The 16,883-nt window shown below is 52.3% G+C and overlaps 1 protein-coding gene across 6 annotated transcripts in view; it reads left to right on the top strand.

Annotated features, from left to right (window-relative positions):
* EXD3 (exonuclease 3'-5' domain containing 3) overlaps positions 1 to 16,883 on the top strand; it is a 77,640-nt gene that overhangs the window by 22,107 nt on the left and 38,650 nt on the right. For 4 of the 6 annotated variants that reach the window (XM_060199450.1, XM_060199448.1, XM_060199449.1 and 1 more), the window contains exons 3-7: positions 2,586 to 2,650; positions 5,106 to 5,279; positions 5,545 to 5,712; positions 9,865 to 9,918; positions 10,548 to 10,687. In XM_060199450.1, the coding sequence (XP_060055433.1) occupies positions 2,586 to 2,650; positions 5,106 to 5,279; positions 5,545 to 5,712; positions 9,865 to 9,918; positions 10,548 to 10,687 (601 nt within the window). Of the gene's footprint in view, positions 1 to 2,136; positions 2,198 to 2,585; positions 2,651 to 5,105; positions 5,280 to 5,544; positions 5,713 to 9,864; positions 9,919 to 10,547; positions 10,688 to 16,883 lie in introns of all 6 variants that reach the window. The other 2 variants (XM_060199452.1, XM_060199451.1) reach the window with 2 other exon arrangements.

Raw genomic sequence — 16,883 nt, 5'->3', positions numbered from 1 at the left:
CAGGGACAGAAACCAGGGGATAGGAGCAGGGACAGAGACAGGATGGGGAAGTTAGGGGGGGGACAGAGGGTTCTTCAGAAGTACCAGGATGGCCTGTCCCTCTGACCCTGTGCTTCCTTACTGCCCACTAGTCACCAAGCATGCCAGGGCTTTCTGGGGATTCCTGAGACAACCAGAGGACAGACAGACAGACAGACAGACAGACACTCCTTCATCTAAATAGCATTCAACTCATTGTCACCTTCACACGGAGAAGATAGGTGGATTCCAGGAAAAAAATGTCAACCTCCCAGGCCTGAAGATCTGCTACTTTCCTTCATAAACAGGATCAGCAAAATGAATAAAAACAGTTTTTTTTTTTGGAGGGGTGCCAGAGTTTCACATGTGTGTGATGCCACGATTCCCAATGGACTCTATCTCTTTTAAAATTTAAGACAGGGAGTCGGGCACATGGCGTGAAGCGCAAGGACCTGGCTCCCCACCTGCAGGGGAGTCGCTTCACAGGCGGTGAAGCAGGTCTGCAGGTGTCTATCTTTCTCTCCCTCTCTCTGTCTTCCCCTCCTCTCTCCGTTTCTCTCTGTCCTAACTAACAATGACGACATCAATAACAACAACAATAATAGCTACAACAATTAAAAAAAACCAGGGAAACAAAAGGGGAAAAAATTAATAAATATTCAAAATTTTTTAAAAATTAAGATAGAGATATAGGGAGAGGGAGACAGAAGAAATAGAAACAGAGAGAGAAGGATAGATACCACAGCACATGTGCATAGTGTTCCCATGTGGTATAGGGGATCAAACACAGGTCCCAGGCTGAGGAGTAAAATGTATGCTCTACTGAGTGAGCTATCGCCAAGCCCCCACTCCCTGACCTGTTCCCTGCCCCTGGTGTGGAACCTGTTCCCTGGTGTTAGAACTGCTGTCTGCTAAGCCTCCTGAACACTGGGAGAGAAGGCTGTTCAGGGCAGCCAGTGGCAGCTAGCTGGGCTGGGAATGCAACCTAGCTATGGATATGTATCCACACAGACTGAATCCTGAACCTGACTTTCTCTCCAGTGTCCTCTCCCTACACATAGCTGCCCTGTACATAGCTCTTCTTATATAGCTGGTGGGGAGGTATAGGGGCCTGCCATCAGCCCAGAGGACATTATCTCCTGCCGCCCAGGCCAGTGTCTGTCCCCACCAGCAGGCCACTCAGGCTGGCCCAGGTCTGGTTGATGTCCAACCCGTGAACAGAAGATCCCTCAACCTAGGTCCCTAGCCCTCCTCCCCCAGGCAGCCCCCTCCTACATGGGCCTGCTTATCTGGGCTGTTCAGACACCCCTCCCCTCTCCACGTCCTGCCTTCCCAGGTCATGCCCACAGGAAGCCAGCGATTGTTCCAGATGTGCGTCAGTCTCAGAGCCTCCCCTCCGGCCTTGGCCTGCTTGCCTGCCCTCACCTACCCACCCATTGCATGCCTGCCCACACACCAGCCAGGCCTGCCCACTCCTGCTCAATTCTGCAAATCCTTGGGAGTCAGGCAGTAGCGCAGCAGGTTAAGCGCACGTGGCACAAAGCACAAGGACTGGCCTGAGGATCCCAGTTCGAGCCCCCAGCTCCCCACCTGCCAGGGAGGCGATGAAGCAGGTCTGCCGGTGTCTATCTTTTTCTCCCCCTCTCTGTCTTCCCCTCCTCTCTCCATTTCTGTCCTATCCAACAATGACAACAACAATAACTACAAAAAAAGGGGGGCCAACAAAAAGGGAATAAAATAAATATAAAAAAAAAAAATCCTTTGCCCACCCCTGCACAGGCATGCTCAGGGCCCCTCCAGGCTAGCCTCCCGGAACTGCTGGTGGTCACCATGGAGTCTCTGCCACGCCCCATTATATCTGTTCTCTTCAGTTCTGTCAGGGACCCCATCTGGAAGACTTGCCTTCTGGAGTGGACACTGGGGTCCAGCCCTGAGCCTTTTCCCAACTGACTGTCCTCTGGGACCCTTCAGGTCTGTCTCCGATGAGAGCCCTGCAGGTTGTAGTTGTCTTGAGTCAATTTATTGGTGAGACCAGCTCCTGGATTTACCTGGGAAGCCCCCCAGTGATCCCCTCCATCTCCTGATTCTGACCTCTAATTTCTCCACCACCACCACCAGGGTCCTCCTACCTGTCCGGGATGCCCCCTGTCTCCCTGAAGGATCTCAAAGGATAGAAAAGGTTTGCCCCATGATGCCTCTGGGGCTTGGGTTCTATGATTCCTGGTGGGGAGGGGAAGCCTGAGAGGGACAGCCATTTAAGTAGGTTAGCAGGATATGTGGGGGGAGAGGCTGTAGGGCACAAGGGCCTTGAAAGGTGACAGAAAGCAGGGAAAGTTCCAGAAGGATGACTGGGCTGGGATGAGGTGGTGGGAAGCTGCCACAAAGCCATAAAGAAGTGACCTGAAGGTCGTGGGGGTCCACCCAGTGCACCCAGTGAACCCCTGTGTGTGTGTGCTGCCAGCTGGCTGGGCCTAGTTCCTGGGGAGCTCTGACTGGATATTGGTAGTGGGGCCTCAGCAGTCTGACTCCCACTCCTTGCCCCATGGCTCATGTCTTCTCCCCCCCAGGCCAGGACCCACTCCAGTTGCTGCAGGCCCTAAAGACATTGTGGCCCTCTCGGGAATGGCTGCAGGTGAGTGGAAGGAATGGGGAGAGCACTGGGGAGACCCCCCCCCCCCCAGGGCAGAGGTGGGCATCGGCCTAAGGCTCAGAGCAGGAGGGAAGGGCCTGGATCTCCATCAGCTTCCACACAGCACAGGAAACACTCAGGTCCTTGCCTGCTTTGTTTTCTACGGCCTGTGACTTGGGTTGGTGTGGCCAGGCATTGCTTTCCTCTGGGGGGGCAGCAGTGAAGCCCCTCTGGCCCCCAGAGGCCTGATTCCCAGGAAGAAGAGGTGGCCTTGGCTGGGGGCTACACTCATAACTGCTGCCTCCCGCTCTCTAGTCCTCTGATTGGTGAGGGCATTTCTGCCCTTTGGCCTCAGCCCTGTGTTCTACTCCCAGGAGGCAGCAGATACGGGCATTTCTCTGACTTCAGGAGAGGCCACAGAAGGACCACAGGGTTTGCAGGTGGCTGGTAGACAAGGCCCATTTTCTAGTATTGACTGCACTTCCTCAGATGTTGGACTGGATCCACAGTGGGCTAATTGGGTGGTGTCCAGAGTGGATGAGCTTCTAGAAAGTGCTGAGGCTGAATGTTGAGCATGTAGCTATTATGATCACTTTCTGGCTCCTGTTAGTCCTGGACTAACCAGGACTAACGCCCAAGAGCAGGGCTGGGCTTCTCTGCACCGGTGTGGGGTCCAGGCCTGGTGTTGATCAGACAGCACCACCACTTCATTCAGACCTCTTAGCAGATACTGCAAGCCAGCAGCTAGGGAAATCCATCATCCTACAGATGCACAAAGCATTTATTTATTTATTATTTATTTTGCATCTGGTGGTTTTGAAATCCAGACTAAGGAAACAGGGCTGTGTTTGGGGGGGGCCTCTCAGTGGCAGATTTCTACCTTCCTGGATGTCCTGGTCACTCCAGGCCTAGACCGTGCCCTGCCAACCCCCCTGGCCTTCAGGGCATCTTCCTCCACTTTTCCTGGGACCCAGTTACTGAAGACCAGGCAAGTAGAGGAGGACATGGGACACTGAGGGGGTTCAGAAGACACCTGCTAGAGGTGGATGGGGGGACTGGAAATGAGAAGAGGGCTATGAGGAGTGGGGAAAGCACAGAGGGAGAAAAGGGGCTGGGTTTGGGAGAGAAGCTGAGCTGTTTCTTCCTATGATGTGGGCACCCAGGTTTGGGTGAAGTGAACTGGGGTGCCAAGAGGGCAGCTCTCAGAGGGTGGAGGGCTACAGCAGGTGTCTTTGGGAAGGTGGTTGAACAGAGCCTCAACCTCAGAGCCTGGGGAGTGGGGGTGGGGGTGGGCTGACTCTTACAGGGCTCACAGAACTCACACCCAGGTCAGGTGAGCATTTACCTGCCCAGGTTTGTAAAGGTTGGGGTCTTCCAGCTTTTCGGTTCTCTTTAAGCCTTCTAGAAGTTGGGGTTGGCTGGTGGAGATAGATGGTGGCCTGAGTGGCTCCCTGGGAACCACAGCTCCTTGTTCGGTGTCCCCGGGCCTGGCCTCTGCACATTCATCCCTGAGGCTGTCCTCAAAGTGTGTTTGGCCAGTTCTGATGCCCAAGTCAGGGACAGCGGGGACAGTCGTGGCTCCCCTCACAGGGACCTGGGAGTCCCTGCAGTGGCTTCACTTGAGGGGCAGACCCAGAGGGCTGAGCAGGGCATCATGAAAGGATGTCCCCGGGAAACAAGTTGTGAAATGGCCGTCATCTCAAAGCCCAGCTGGTGGGGGCAGCTTGAGCTCTGAAGGGTTCTGCTGGCCTCCAGATCTTTGGGTGCAGAAACAGGACAGTCCATAAAAGAGTTTATGGGGGTTTGGGTTGTTCTGTCTATTTCCCGTGGCCAGCCAGGCCCACTGATGTGTCACCGTCACCGAAGAATTGTCCCAGGTGGTTGGGCACATAGAGGTGAGGAGACAATGTCCCTCTTTAACTTCATAGTGTATGTTACAGACCTTGAAAGTGTAATAAAGGAATTTAGTTTCTTCCTTTCTTTCTCTTTTTCTTTCTTTCCTCTTTATCTCTTTCTTTCTCTCTTTCCTTCTTTCTTTTCTTACCGGAGCACTACTCAGCTCTGGTTTAGGATGGGGGTAGGGGGCGGTGACAGCAATTGAACCTGGGACTTCTGAGCCTCAGGCATGAGAGTCTCTTTGCATGATCATTATGCTATCTACTCCCACCACACACACACACACACACACACACACACACACACACACACACACACACACACTGCCCCACTTAACCCCCCCCCCCAACCTGGGGACACATCTCCGTCTTCCTGGGATGTCAGTGTGGATAGGGTCTGGGGCCTGAGATGCAAACTGAGACAGAGGCCCTAGGCACAGAGTGTGAACAGCAGGACAGTGGCCAAGTGTGAACAGACTACACACTGCTGAACGGGTTGGGGAGGGTGGCTGGAGGCCTAGAGCACCACGGCACAATAACAACGAGGTCCTGTGTCCCCACAGCTCCGGGAGGAAGCCTGGCGGGGCTTTGCTGCCCTGGACAACCCATGTGCTGGACTTCTGGACATGCTGGCAGGAACTGGGGGCTGGCGAGTCAAGGGCCCCTCCCTGGAGGCCTGGCTCATCTGTGAGCTGCATCGCTGGCTGCAGGCCCAGCCTGGCCTCAGGCCACCCCAGGTGAGTCCAGCAGGCCAAGCTACAAAGACCCTTTCCACCCTGCACCCCTCCATTGCCTGGCCAGGGCCCTGTAGCTCCTGCAGGTGCTGCCCCTGGCTGACAGGGCTGACCTTGAGCCTCCCTTGTTTCCTCACCTCATCCCTGCCACCCCCCCCACACACACACACACAAACCTCCTATGGCACCTGCCAGGCCTCCCTAACACCAGCCTTCTCCTGGGATCTGCCACAGGATGCCCCATCTTAAGCCAGGCCCCCTTTTCTAGGGTGACCAGGGACTGAAGCAACTGCAGGCCCAGGCAGTCAGAGTCCTTGCAGAGAGCCCCGCCAGTCTCGTGGAGCCTCTGGTCAGCATCTTCCAGCTGCAGGATGAAGACCGGGGCCCCCTGCTGGTTCATGTCCACCACCTCCGCCAGGAGGGCAAGTTCAAAGAAGTGAGTGTGCCCTCCTGGGCCCCCACCTCTCCAGTGTGGGGGACCCACACTCCCTACCTGTCCCAGAGTACTCCTAAACTTGGGAAATTGCCCTGCTGCTGGCAAGCTCCACGTGTGTGTGTGTGTGTGTGTGTGTGTGTGTGTGTGTGTGTGTGTGTGTGTTGGGGAGGGGGGGTCACGGCCCTCCTCCCTCCTCTGGCGGCTGTAGCCTAGGCAGGGGTAGAGGCCCTCTAGGCCCCACTACTAAGGACAGTGGGGTGGTGGCCATGGCCACAACAGGTCTGGGACAGGACACTATGCCCCCAGCCCAGTAGCAAACTCTGGACAGTGGTGGTAGGGTGTGCAGCAGGGCATCTGTGCATGCTCTGGGGGCTGTCCTGATGGTGCTGTGAGTGTATGCAGCGCAGAGAGTGTGGGCCTGGAGCCCTGCTCTGTGTGCGGTCACTTCAGTTTGTGCTTATTGGTTTTCTTGGATTGAGTCAGGCCATGCTTCCCGGGGGGCCCTCCAGCATCTCCATAGCCCCCTGGCCGGTGCTCAGGGCTGCAGTCAGCATGGGCACAGCAGAGACCACAACCCAGGTGTAGAGAACCAGAATTTGTCTTTGCCTCTGGCTAGCCCCCCACCTCTCATTTTTGTGGGATGTCTGGGAAGGTCATTTTGCCCACTGGTTGTGGTAAGGAGGGTGCACATAGACTGTTGCAGCCACAAGGCTCTGAGTAGGTGTTTGGATTCTAGGCAGGTTTCGTGAATCTCTCCTGTGAGGTACACCAGCTTTCATGTAAGCCCAGAAGGTTCTTAGAGGGTGCTGGAGCCCTGAAGCCTAAAATGCAGGTGTCACTGGGACCTAGAACTTGGTGTGTGGGGTTGGGGGTGGGGTGGGAGGGAGTTTACAACAGCAGAGTGGTGGTGCTTGAAGCTGGTTGGTCAGACTCAGGGCCACCTGGGCCTTGCTGGGCACTGGATTTCTGGGGTTCCTTCCAGAGGCTTCCTTCTTACCTCTACCCCCAGCAGGCTCAGGACAACATAGCTCTTGGGCACCCCAGATGGAGGCTGTCCCACCATGGGGTTCCCAGACTTCCCATAGGGCCATCAGCTCAGGGTGTGGGGCGCTGGGCCCTGCCTGGCCAGTGAGTGGCGCTGGGGAACAATGCCACCGGGCTGGCGCTCATGTGGCGCTCAGCCATTCTCCCTGGGATGGGCGGCCGGGCCTGGAAGAAAGGGGAGCCAGAAGGCAGCTAGTGTTCCGGCGGCTTCTGTTACCCGCGCCTTTCAAAGAGTGTCTGGGGCCGGCTGAATGCGCCTCCCTTGCGCGACGAGGCAGGAATCCCAACACAAAGGGCGCTCTTGTCCCGCACAGGCCCCTTCTGCGAAGAAAAGCCATTGTCCCCCGAGCGGGCCGCCCGGCAGGCGGTGCATGCTCCAGTGCCCACCAGCACGGCTCGAAAGGGCCGCATTCAGGCCTGTCCGCTCGGATTAGCAGGGGCTCACGACTCAATGTGCTGCGATATTTCATGTCCAGGCGGCGGCTGGCTCTGCATGGGATGAATGCCTGCTTTTGTCTGCTGTGTTATTTTATTTACATTTTTTAAACAGCTTATCAAGGTAAAAAGATATCTTTGCTTTAAGGGGAGAGAGAGAGAGAGAGAGAGAGAGAGAGAGAAAGAAAGAGAGAGAGCGCCCTTGGCTCCAGGCCTGCTGCGTCTCGGAGGTGGGAGGCCGGCCCAAGTCCGAAGCTATGGCTACGTTGTGGCCGCCTGGGCACCTACCCAGCCCTCCCGCCGATGGGGTAGAAGCCCAGGGCGCTGTAGAGCACGCTTCCCACGCTACTGCTGGTACCTCTGGCTTTCTTGGTTGCTTCTGTCTGCACAGAGTACCCCCACAGCCCTGCCTAGGGCACCAGGAAGGCCCTGGACATGCCCAGAATGCCCAGCTTGGGGGATCCCACCCCTCCCCACCTCCACTAGGCCTGTCCCCAGGTTGGGGCCATGGTGCAGGTGACATTCCTGCATGCCCAGGCACTGGGCCACCTGGCCTGCCCACCCCTCAGCAGAAGCTCACAGAAATAATGAAAGACATTTCAAAGACCAAGCCTGTTGGTGAAAGAACACACTAAGCCCCCACAGAAGCTCAAGCTACAGGCCGGCTCCTCGGTGGGGGGCTTCCTACAAGAGGTTGTTCTGCTGCCAGGGAACCCTCCTGTGACCTGGAGAGCCCGAGTAGCCTCTCGCTTGTCCCATCTTCCCACCCCTTTCAGGCCACTGAGCCTCCAGGCTCTGCAAATACACCATGGGGCCCTCCACACTGTCCTGGGGGTGACCATGCTGCCCAGCCCAGCCACACTGGCCATACCCCTGCAGTAGCCTCACGTGCCTGCCTGGCCAAGAGAGGGCACCCTGGGTGCATGGAGGGTTCTGGCCAGGCTTGGATAGAGAGCCAGCGGCTGAGGGCCAAGGAGAAGTGAAGGACCATGCCAGGTACCTCAGACCCCCTCTGACATCATCATGTGTGTGTGTGTGTGTGTGTGTGTGTGTGTGTGTGTGTGTGTGTGTGTGTGTGTGTTTTGCACCCCACTACACAGGCAAAGTCAAGCTGCAAGGTCTGGGTGCCAGTCATGAGCTCCACTGACCAACTGCAGTGAACTGCAGTGATCAACTGCAGTGACCAACTAGTACCTCTGGTGTTGCCAGCCCTAGGTAGGGGAGGGGAGGGTAGAGAGATGAGGTGATGGGACTCCAGGGCACTCTGCATAGGGGTGTCCTGCCTGTACCCATGCCCACTCCTGAGACAGAGGCCTGGCTTCAGGATTCAGAGGGGCTTTTTTTGGGGGGGTTAGGTCCCTCCAGACTGTACACACTGAACTGGGGTCCAGATGGAGTCTTAGGGGAACAGAGCCTGTGGATGGTAGAGGCAGATGACCCAACACAGGTGGCATGGGGGCATCTTGTGCCCAGACCAGCTCTGTTGCCCCCCCCTTCCCTCAAGGCAGGAGAGAGAGCTCACCAGGGTGCATGCCTTACCATGCACATGGCCCAACATTGAACCCTAGCACCAAAATGGAGGAATCATAGGACTAAGTGAAGTACTTGCACTGTGTGTGTCTGAATGAAAAAGTCAGCCCAGAAGCAGTGAAACTCTGCATGTATGAGGCCAGACTCTGCCAAAGAAAAAGAGGGAAGAGGAGGAAGGGAAGGGATGACTTAGAGAGAGGAAGAAAGAAAGGAAAGGAAAAGGAAAAAAAAAAAAGGAAGACATGGTTATGGCCATTCTGTGGGACTGGAGTGGCCCCTACGGAAGACACCCCCCAGCGGTGGAGCCTGCAGCTCTCCCTGGGTCTTGAGCCCCTCCAAACCCCACAGCGGTCTCCCTTTGTTCTTCCCCATGGTGACCCCCTTTCTTAGCATTGGGACCCCTCCCCCCACCCTGCAGGCTTAGTGCCCCCCTTCCCCCAAAACTACAATCCTTCCCCATGCTGTGCCCCCCCCCAGCAGCACTACACCCCCTCCTGGGCAGCCGAGCTCCTGGCCTAAAGCCAGGCCCATGCGGCGCCGGGAAGGCCCCCTCCCCGCCGGGCCCGGAGCGGGAGCCTTTCCCAGGCCGCTATTTTGGTCAGCTTTGCTCCCGGGCAGGGCACGCCCCCCCCCCCCCCCCCCCCGGTTATTTTTTGCTTCGAATGGGAGTGCGATGTATGGAAAATATTAATAGCAGCGGAGGCTACGTGCGGGTGCTCAGGCCTCCACCGTGGCCGCAGGTCCCTGCTCATGGAGGGTCCCGGGTCAGGAACCAGCCCCTGCCATGGAGGAAGGGGCTGTGGTCCGGGCCTTCTGTCTGGCAGCTGCTCTCACGGATGTGAGGTCATTGGCACAAGTAGAACTCCTCTCCTCCTGAAGCCCCACTAGGACCAGTCCCCCAAAAGTGACAGTGGTGTGGGGTTCCAGCACTGTGTGAGACAAACTGGGAGGCAGAAGGGTCACACACAGGATGGGAGGGTGCACCCCAACCAGGGTCCAGGGAGCTGGCCCAGCACAGGGTCTGTCAGTCTGGGCCTCCAGTGCCTGAAGGTGGCTGGGTATGCATGCAAAGGGTGGGCCCTCAGCATGGTACTGGCCCCCTAGTCCCCAGGCCCCTGGGTAACTCACCCCTATGGTCTCCAGGCTCTCATGCTGGCCATGAAACTGAAGCTGCAGCCAGAACTGGATGTTGAAGAGGTGAGTGTCTTTCACATGTAAATGTCTTCAGCTTCAGCCTGGATGAGGCCCAGAAACAGATTTGGAGAGGGAAGGACTCCCCCTCCCCTCCCAAGTGAGCTGGGCTTGTGCTCCCCACAGGATGGAGCCAGGAATATCAGAGGGCAGAGGTTATTATGAGCACTGGTGAGTGAGCAGAGCCCAAGAGGAGGATCAGAGGTGGCAATCCCAGGAGCCCCTTCCTGCTGGGGAGTGTCCCAAGGCCCAATGCCACAGGACTCCCCTCAGGACTCTCCAGGGGCCTGGCAGCCTGGGGGCTCTTCCTGGCATGTACCAGGTCCACATGCTGACTGCTGCCTGTGCCATGAGGGACATTTCTGAGCCACTGGGGTCATGCCATACGGTGGTCCTCTGTCCTGCCCCTACTGTTAGTCCTTCCCCAAGGATCATTCTTGCTTCTTGGGGCCTCCAGGCTTTGGTTATAGACAAAGGACCACAGGGTGCCCTGGGGGGACCAGGGCGGAAGCAGAGGGCCTATGTGCTAGGTACTCAGGCCAGAGCAGCACAGCTGGGTGCTCTTAGGGCCTGTGGCCACTCCCTTCTCAGGTGAAGTCCTGGGGTTTGGCTCAAGGTTGTCTCCCCACACACAGATGAGCACCCCATTGCTGCTCCAGGACAAGCTGAACCTTGTGGAGTGCTACGTGGCTGGCTTCCCCAACCTCCAGAAGAGGCTGTTGACCCTCATGGACTCCTGGTGCCAGCCTGGCTTTGACATCAATGCCATTGCCAGGTGAGTCCTGGGGATCCACTGGGCAGGGGGTCTGGCAAGGCTGTGTGGCATAAAGGCATGTCACAGCCAGGCCAGTGAAGGACCTGCTCCAGAGACACTTGAACTCACACAATTGTGCAAAGTGCAAGCTTATCAGGCGATGTTTGGGAGAAGAGCTTCTGGCCACTTCTCAGCAGACTGGCTAAGGATGAGGCCACTTGGGGAGACTTGCAAAAGCTCTTAGCACCTTTGCTCAGCAGATAGTGGCTGATCAGGCCTCCACAGACCCTTCCTCCCCTATCCCCATGGAGCTTTGGCACTTCTGAGTCTGTTTCCTCACCCTTAAATGGGACTAATTCTGCCTCGGACAGGGTAGCTACGACTTAACATATTACAACGCTGGCAACACATGTATGGCACTGGGCCAGGTATGTGTGTGCTAGCTGTCTTCACTCGTGTTAAAAAGAAAGACATGGGTAGGGGGAAAATATGTGAATGAATTGATGGGGCTGGGATCAGAGTTTCCTGTGAGGCAGGGATAGGGATGGCAGAGAAGGTCTGAGAGGTGGGTATGACTTAATTGCAGGGACTGGTTTAAATGAAGGATTAAAAAACACTCCTGGCTCTGTGCTCTGAAACCCTGACCTTGAGAGTATATGCAGCCACCAGAGCTTTCTTCTCACCACAATTCTCCACTGAAGGGAGCGAGGTCTCCTGGGAAAGTAAAAAGAGTGATGGTGATAGAGTCTGACGCTTTGAATCTTCCAGAATCTGGGAGTCCAGAGTGATGCCCAAGGGAGCAGGGAGGAAAGTGCTTCTTGACAGTGTAAGTCAGCTCATACATGGATAGGACAAAATCTTCAAATGTCACTTTGTAATAGCCAGTAAAATAATAGATTTAGGCTCAGATGATGAAAAAAGGCCAAGAAAGAGAGCAAATGCAAACTAGTAAGCTCAGGAGTAACAAGATATCATCACAGCACTTACAGATACTGAAGTGGTGGTAATTTTACACATATAGATTATTATTGGATAGAGACAGAGAATAATTGAGAAGGGAGGGGGACAGACACCTGCTGTCCTGCTTCACCACTCGTGAAGCTTTCTCCCTGCAGGTGGGAACCAGGGCCTTGAACTCAGGCCCTTGTGCACTGTAAGGTGTGCACTTAGCCAGGTGCGCCACCACCTGGACCCACAGTGGTAATTTTACAAGTTGATAAACATATATAAACATATGATAAGCATATGATAAACATATATTTAGTAATTTAGATGTGATAGGCTGAATTCTTGAAAAAACACTATTTACCAAAAGCAGACACAAAAAGAAGAAAGAAATTCTAAATAGTCCTATATTTACTAAATAAATGGAATTGTTAGTTTTAAATTTTGTTGAAAAGAAAAGACCCATACAACCTCACTGGTAAATTCTTTTAAATACAGAAATCACAGCAATCTTGGGCCAATGAAATAGCTCACTTGGATAGCGTGCTGCTTTGCCATGTGTATGATCCAAGTTCGAGCCCAGCCCCCACCACATTGAAGGAAACTTTGGTGCTGTGGTCTCAATCTCTCCCTCTCCAAGTCTATAGCAAAAAAGAAAGCAAGTCATACCAGTCTTATACTAATATTTGCAGAGAATATAAAAAGGAGCACACCCTGGAACCAAGAGGTAGCTTGCCCCCCTGAGCATATACCTTGAAGTTTGAACCTCAACACTATATGGGAGTTCCATGAATAATGGAGCAGTGCTATGGTATCTCCCCTGTTTTCTCTGTCTCCCTCATCTTTGATGTCTCAAAGAATTAAAGAGTGAAAAATGGGGTCAAGGAGATTGCTGAGTAGTATTGCATGACATCCTTTGTTCATTTTTTTTTTCTTGCCTCCAGGGTTATCACTGGGGCTCGGTGCCTGCACTATGAATCCGCTGCTTCTGGAGGCTGTTTTTTCCCTTTTGTTGCCCTGGCTGTTTATCATTTTTGTTGTTATTATTATTGTTGTCATTGCTGTCATTGTTGGATAGGTAAAAGAAATCAAGAGAGTAGGGGAAGACAGAGAGGGGGAGAGAAAGAGAGACGCCTGCATACCTGCTTCACCGGTTGTGAAACGATCCCCGTGCATGTGGGGAGCTGGGGGCTTGAACCAGGATCCTTAAGCCGATACTGTGCTTTGTGCCATGTGTGCTTAACCCTCTGCACTACCTCCTGACCCCCCCCCCCCTTTGTTCATTCTTGGACACTACATTAAATAAATAAATAAATAGGAGCATTATCTCAACTGCTTTGTGTAGCTTGTCCTAAGCCTTTGTGCCACAATTTGGAAAGGATGTAAGAAGAAAGGAAAATTAAAGTACATTATACCTCATGAACATAGATGTAAATATATTAAATAAGATGTTAGCGATCAAACCAAGTGATTGAAGTTAATTGAGGGGGGTTAGATAGCATAATGGTTATGCAAACAGACTCTCAAGCCTATCTAGGCTCTATCTAGTCCCAGGTTCAATCCCCTGCACTACCATAAGCCAGAGCTGAGCAGTGCTCTGGTAAAAAGAAAAAGAAAAAAGAAAAATTAATATTTTATGAGAAGGTCTAGCAAAATAGCTCAGTTGGATAGTGTTCTGCTTTGTCATATGTGCAACCCAGATTTGAGTTCAGGTCCCACTGCATTGAGGAAGCTTTGGTGCTGTGGTTTCTCTTCCTTCCTTCCTTCCTTCCTTCCTTCCTTCCTTCCTTCCTTCCTTTCTTTCTTCCTTTCTTTCTTTCTTCCTTTCTCCCTTTCTTTTTTTTTCCCCCACCAGGGTTATTGCTAGGGCTCAGTGCCTGCAATACAAATCCACTGCTCCTGGTAGCCTTTTTTCCTTTCTTTCTTCCTTTCTTTCTTTTTTTTTTCTTTTTCATTTTATTGGATAGGATAGAGAAATTGAGTGGTGGGGAGGAAGATACAGAGGGAGAGAGAAAGATAGACACCTGCAGACCTGCTTCACTGCTTGTGAAGCAACCCCTCCCCCCCCCCCGCAGGTGGGGAGCTGGGGGCTCGAACCAGAATCCTTGCATGGGTCCTTGTGCTTAGTATTATGTACGCTTAGCCTGCTGTGCCACCACTCGACCCACAATTTCTTTCCTTGCCTCTATTTCTTTTCTCTTTTGTTGCCCTTTTTTTTTTTTCATTGTTATTGTAGTTATTATTGTTGTTGTTATTGATGTCATCGTTGTTAGGTAGGACAGAAAGAAATGGAGAGAGGAGGGGAAGACAGAGGGGGAGAGAAAAACAGACATCTGCAGACCTGCTTCACTGTTTGTGAAGTGACTCCCCTGCAGGTGGGGAGGTGGGGGCTCAAACTGGGATCCTTATGCTGGTCCTTGTGCTTTGTGCCACGTGTGCTTAACCCGCTGCAGTACCACCCGACTCCCTCTCTGTTTCTCTCTATATGCAAGAAGAAGAAGAAAAGAAAAAAAAAATCGGGGGTTGGGTGGTGGTGCACCCAATGAAGCTCACATAGTATGAAGTGCAAGGACCCACACAAGAATCCTGGTTCGAGCCCCTGGCTCCCCACCTGCAGGGATGTCACTTCATAAGCGAGGAAGCACGTTTGCAGGTGTCTATCTTTTTTTTCTCCCCCTCTCTATTTTCCCTTCCTCTCTCAATTTCTCTCTCTCCTGTCCAATAAAATGGAGGAAAAATGGCCACCAGGAGCAATGGATTCTTAGCCCCAGCGATAACCCTGGAGAGGAGAAAAAAAAAATAAAAAAGCCAACCAGGAGCATTTAAGCTTCAGTGACAACAGCAAAACAAAAGAGAGAGAGAGAAAAAAGGCAAACTTGCACAAGAAAATATTTTTGAAAGACACAAGAACTGTCATCCAAAATGTAGAATGGACTTCTAAATTTCAATAATTAAGAAAACCAAAAAAAGAGGGCAGGGGAGAGCAGACATATGCAAAAAGAGAGAGAGAGAGAGAAGAAAGATGAAAAATAGAGAAAGAAGTTCCTTTTTGTCCAACATCTTAGTGCAGCAATGGTGAATTTTCAATGCCACCCAAGGATGACAAGAAGAAAAAAAAAGATGCCAGGAACTCAGCCAAGAAAGACAAAGATCCAGTGAACAAGTCTGAAGGAAAGGCCACAAAGATGAAGAAGTTCAATGGCAAAGTTCAGGACAAGCTTAATAACCTGGTCTTGTTGGACAAAGGAAGTTCACAACTGTAAGCTCATAACCCCAGATGTTGTCTCTGTGGGACTGAAGATTTGTGGCTCCCGGGCCAGGGTTTCCCTTCAGGAGCTCCTCGACAAAGGGCTTATTAAGCTGGTGTCAAAACACAGAGCTCAAGTAATTTACACCAAGGGTGGAAATGCTCCAGCTGCTGGTGAAGATGCACAAACAAGTTCCACTGCTGTACATTTTGAAGAAAAAAAAGGGGGGGGAGTTGGTTAAGCGCATGTGGCGCAAAGTGCAAGGATCCTGGTTCGAGCCCCCTGGTTCCCCACCTGTAGGGGAATCACTTCACAAGCAGTGAAGCAGGTCTGCAGGTGTCTGTCTTTCTCTCCCCCTCTCTGTCTTCCCCTCCTCTCTCCATTTCTCTCTGTCCTCTCGAATGACAACATCAGTTACAACAACAACAATAATTACAACAATAGAACAACTAGGGTAACAAAAGGGAATAAATAGATATTTTTTAAAAAAGGAGGAGGGGAAGGAGAAGAGAAAAAAGAAAGAAGAGGAAGAGGAGGTGACTACAACCCAGTTAAAAAGTGCTTCAAAGACCTTAACAGACATCTCATCAAGGAAGATACACAAACGGAAAGGGACATATGTGAAGATGTTATACCATATGTCTACAGGAAAATGCATATCAAATGAGACCAAGATTCCATTACACACCTGTCGGAATAGCCAAGATCTGACAACCCTCAGCACTGGTGAAGATGTGAAGCAGCAGGAACTCTTGTTCTCTGGTGGAGGGGATGAAGAATGGGAGAGAGCCAGCCCAGGAAATTCTTACAAAACTAAATATAGGCTTACTGTAGCATCTGACAGTCACGCTTCATTTCCCCAAATGAGTTGAGAACTTAGGTCCAGGGCTGGCAAGGTAGCTTACCTGCTTTGCCTACTCAACCCAAGTTTGAGCCCAATCTCCACTGCATTGAAGGAAGCTTCACTGCTGTGGTGTCTCTTCCCTCACTCATCTCGTGTCTCCTTCTTCCTATCTAAAAAACTTGGCCCAGAGTTGTGAAACCCCAACAGCAACAACAAAAAGCCTGTTATTATCAAGCTGTAAAAAGATACAGCAGAACCTTGAATGCACATTACTATCTGTAAAAGCTACATACTGAGAATTGGGCAGTAGCGCTGCAGGTTAAGCGCACGTGGTGCAAAGCGCAAGGACAGACGTAAGGATCCCAGTTCAAGCCCCCAGTTCCCCACCTGCAGGGGAGTCACTTCACAGGCGGTGAAGCAGGTCTGCGGGTGTCTATCTTTCTCTCCCCCTCCCTTTCGTCCCGTCCTCTCTCCATTTCTCTCTGTCCTATCTAGCAATGACGACATCAATAATAACTAACACAACAATAAAAAACAAGGACAACAAAAGAAAAAATAAATATGAAAAAAAAGCTACATACTGTGTAATTCCAACTATGTGATGCACAGGAAAAGGCAAAACAGTAGAGGGAATAAAAGGCTCAGCATTTGCCAGTAGTTGGGGGTTAGAAAGAAGGATGAACAGGAAGAGCACAAAGTATTTTTTTTTTCTAGAGCACTGCTCAGCTCTGGCTTATGGTGGTGCAAGGGATTGAACCTGGGACTTTGGACCTCAGGGGTGAGAGTCTCTGCATAACTATTTTTCTGTCTCCCCCACCCTAGCGCAAAGGTTTCTTTTTTTACCTCCAGGGTTCCTGCACTATGAATCTACTGCTCCTGGAAACCATCTTTTTTTCCCATTATTGTTGTTATTGTTGTTGCTGTTATTATTGGTGTTGTTGCTGCTGCTGTTGTTGGAAAGGACAGAGAGAAATTGAGAGAGGAGGGAAGACAGAGAGGGGCTAGAGAAAGATAGACGCCTACAGATGTGCTCCACTGCTTGTGAAACGACTCCCCAGCAGGTGGGGAGACAGGGGGCTTGAACTGGGATCCTTATGCTGGTCCTTGTGCTTCACGCCATGTGCACTTAATCCATGCACTACCGCCTGGCCCCTCCTCAATAAAGGATTTTTTAGTACAG

This window comes from Erinaceus europaeus, chromosome 10 (genome assembly GCF_950295315.1).
Source record: "Erinaceus europaeus chromosome 10, mEriEur2.1, whole genome shotgun sequence".
Taxonomy (NCBI): Eukaryota; Metazoa; Chordata; class Mammalia; order Eulipotyphla; family Erinaceidae; genus Erinaceus; species Erinaceus europaeus.
This window is presented reverse-complemented; position numbering and strand designations above follow the sequence as displayed.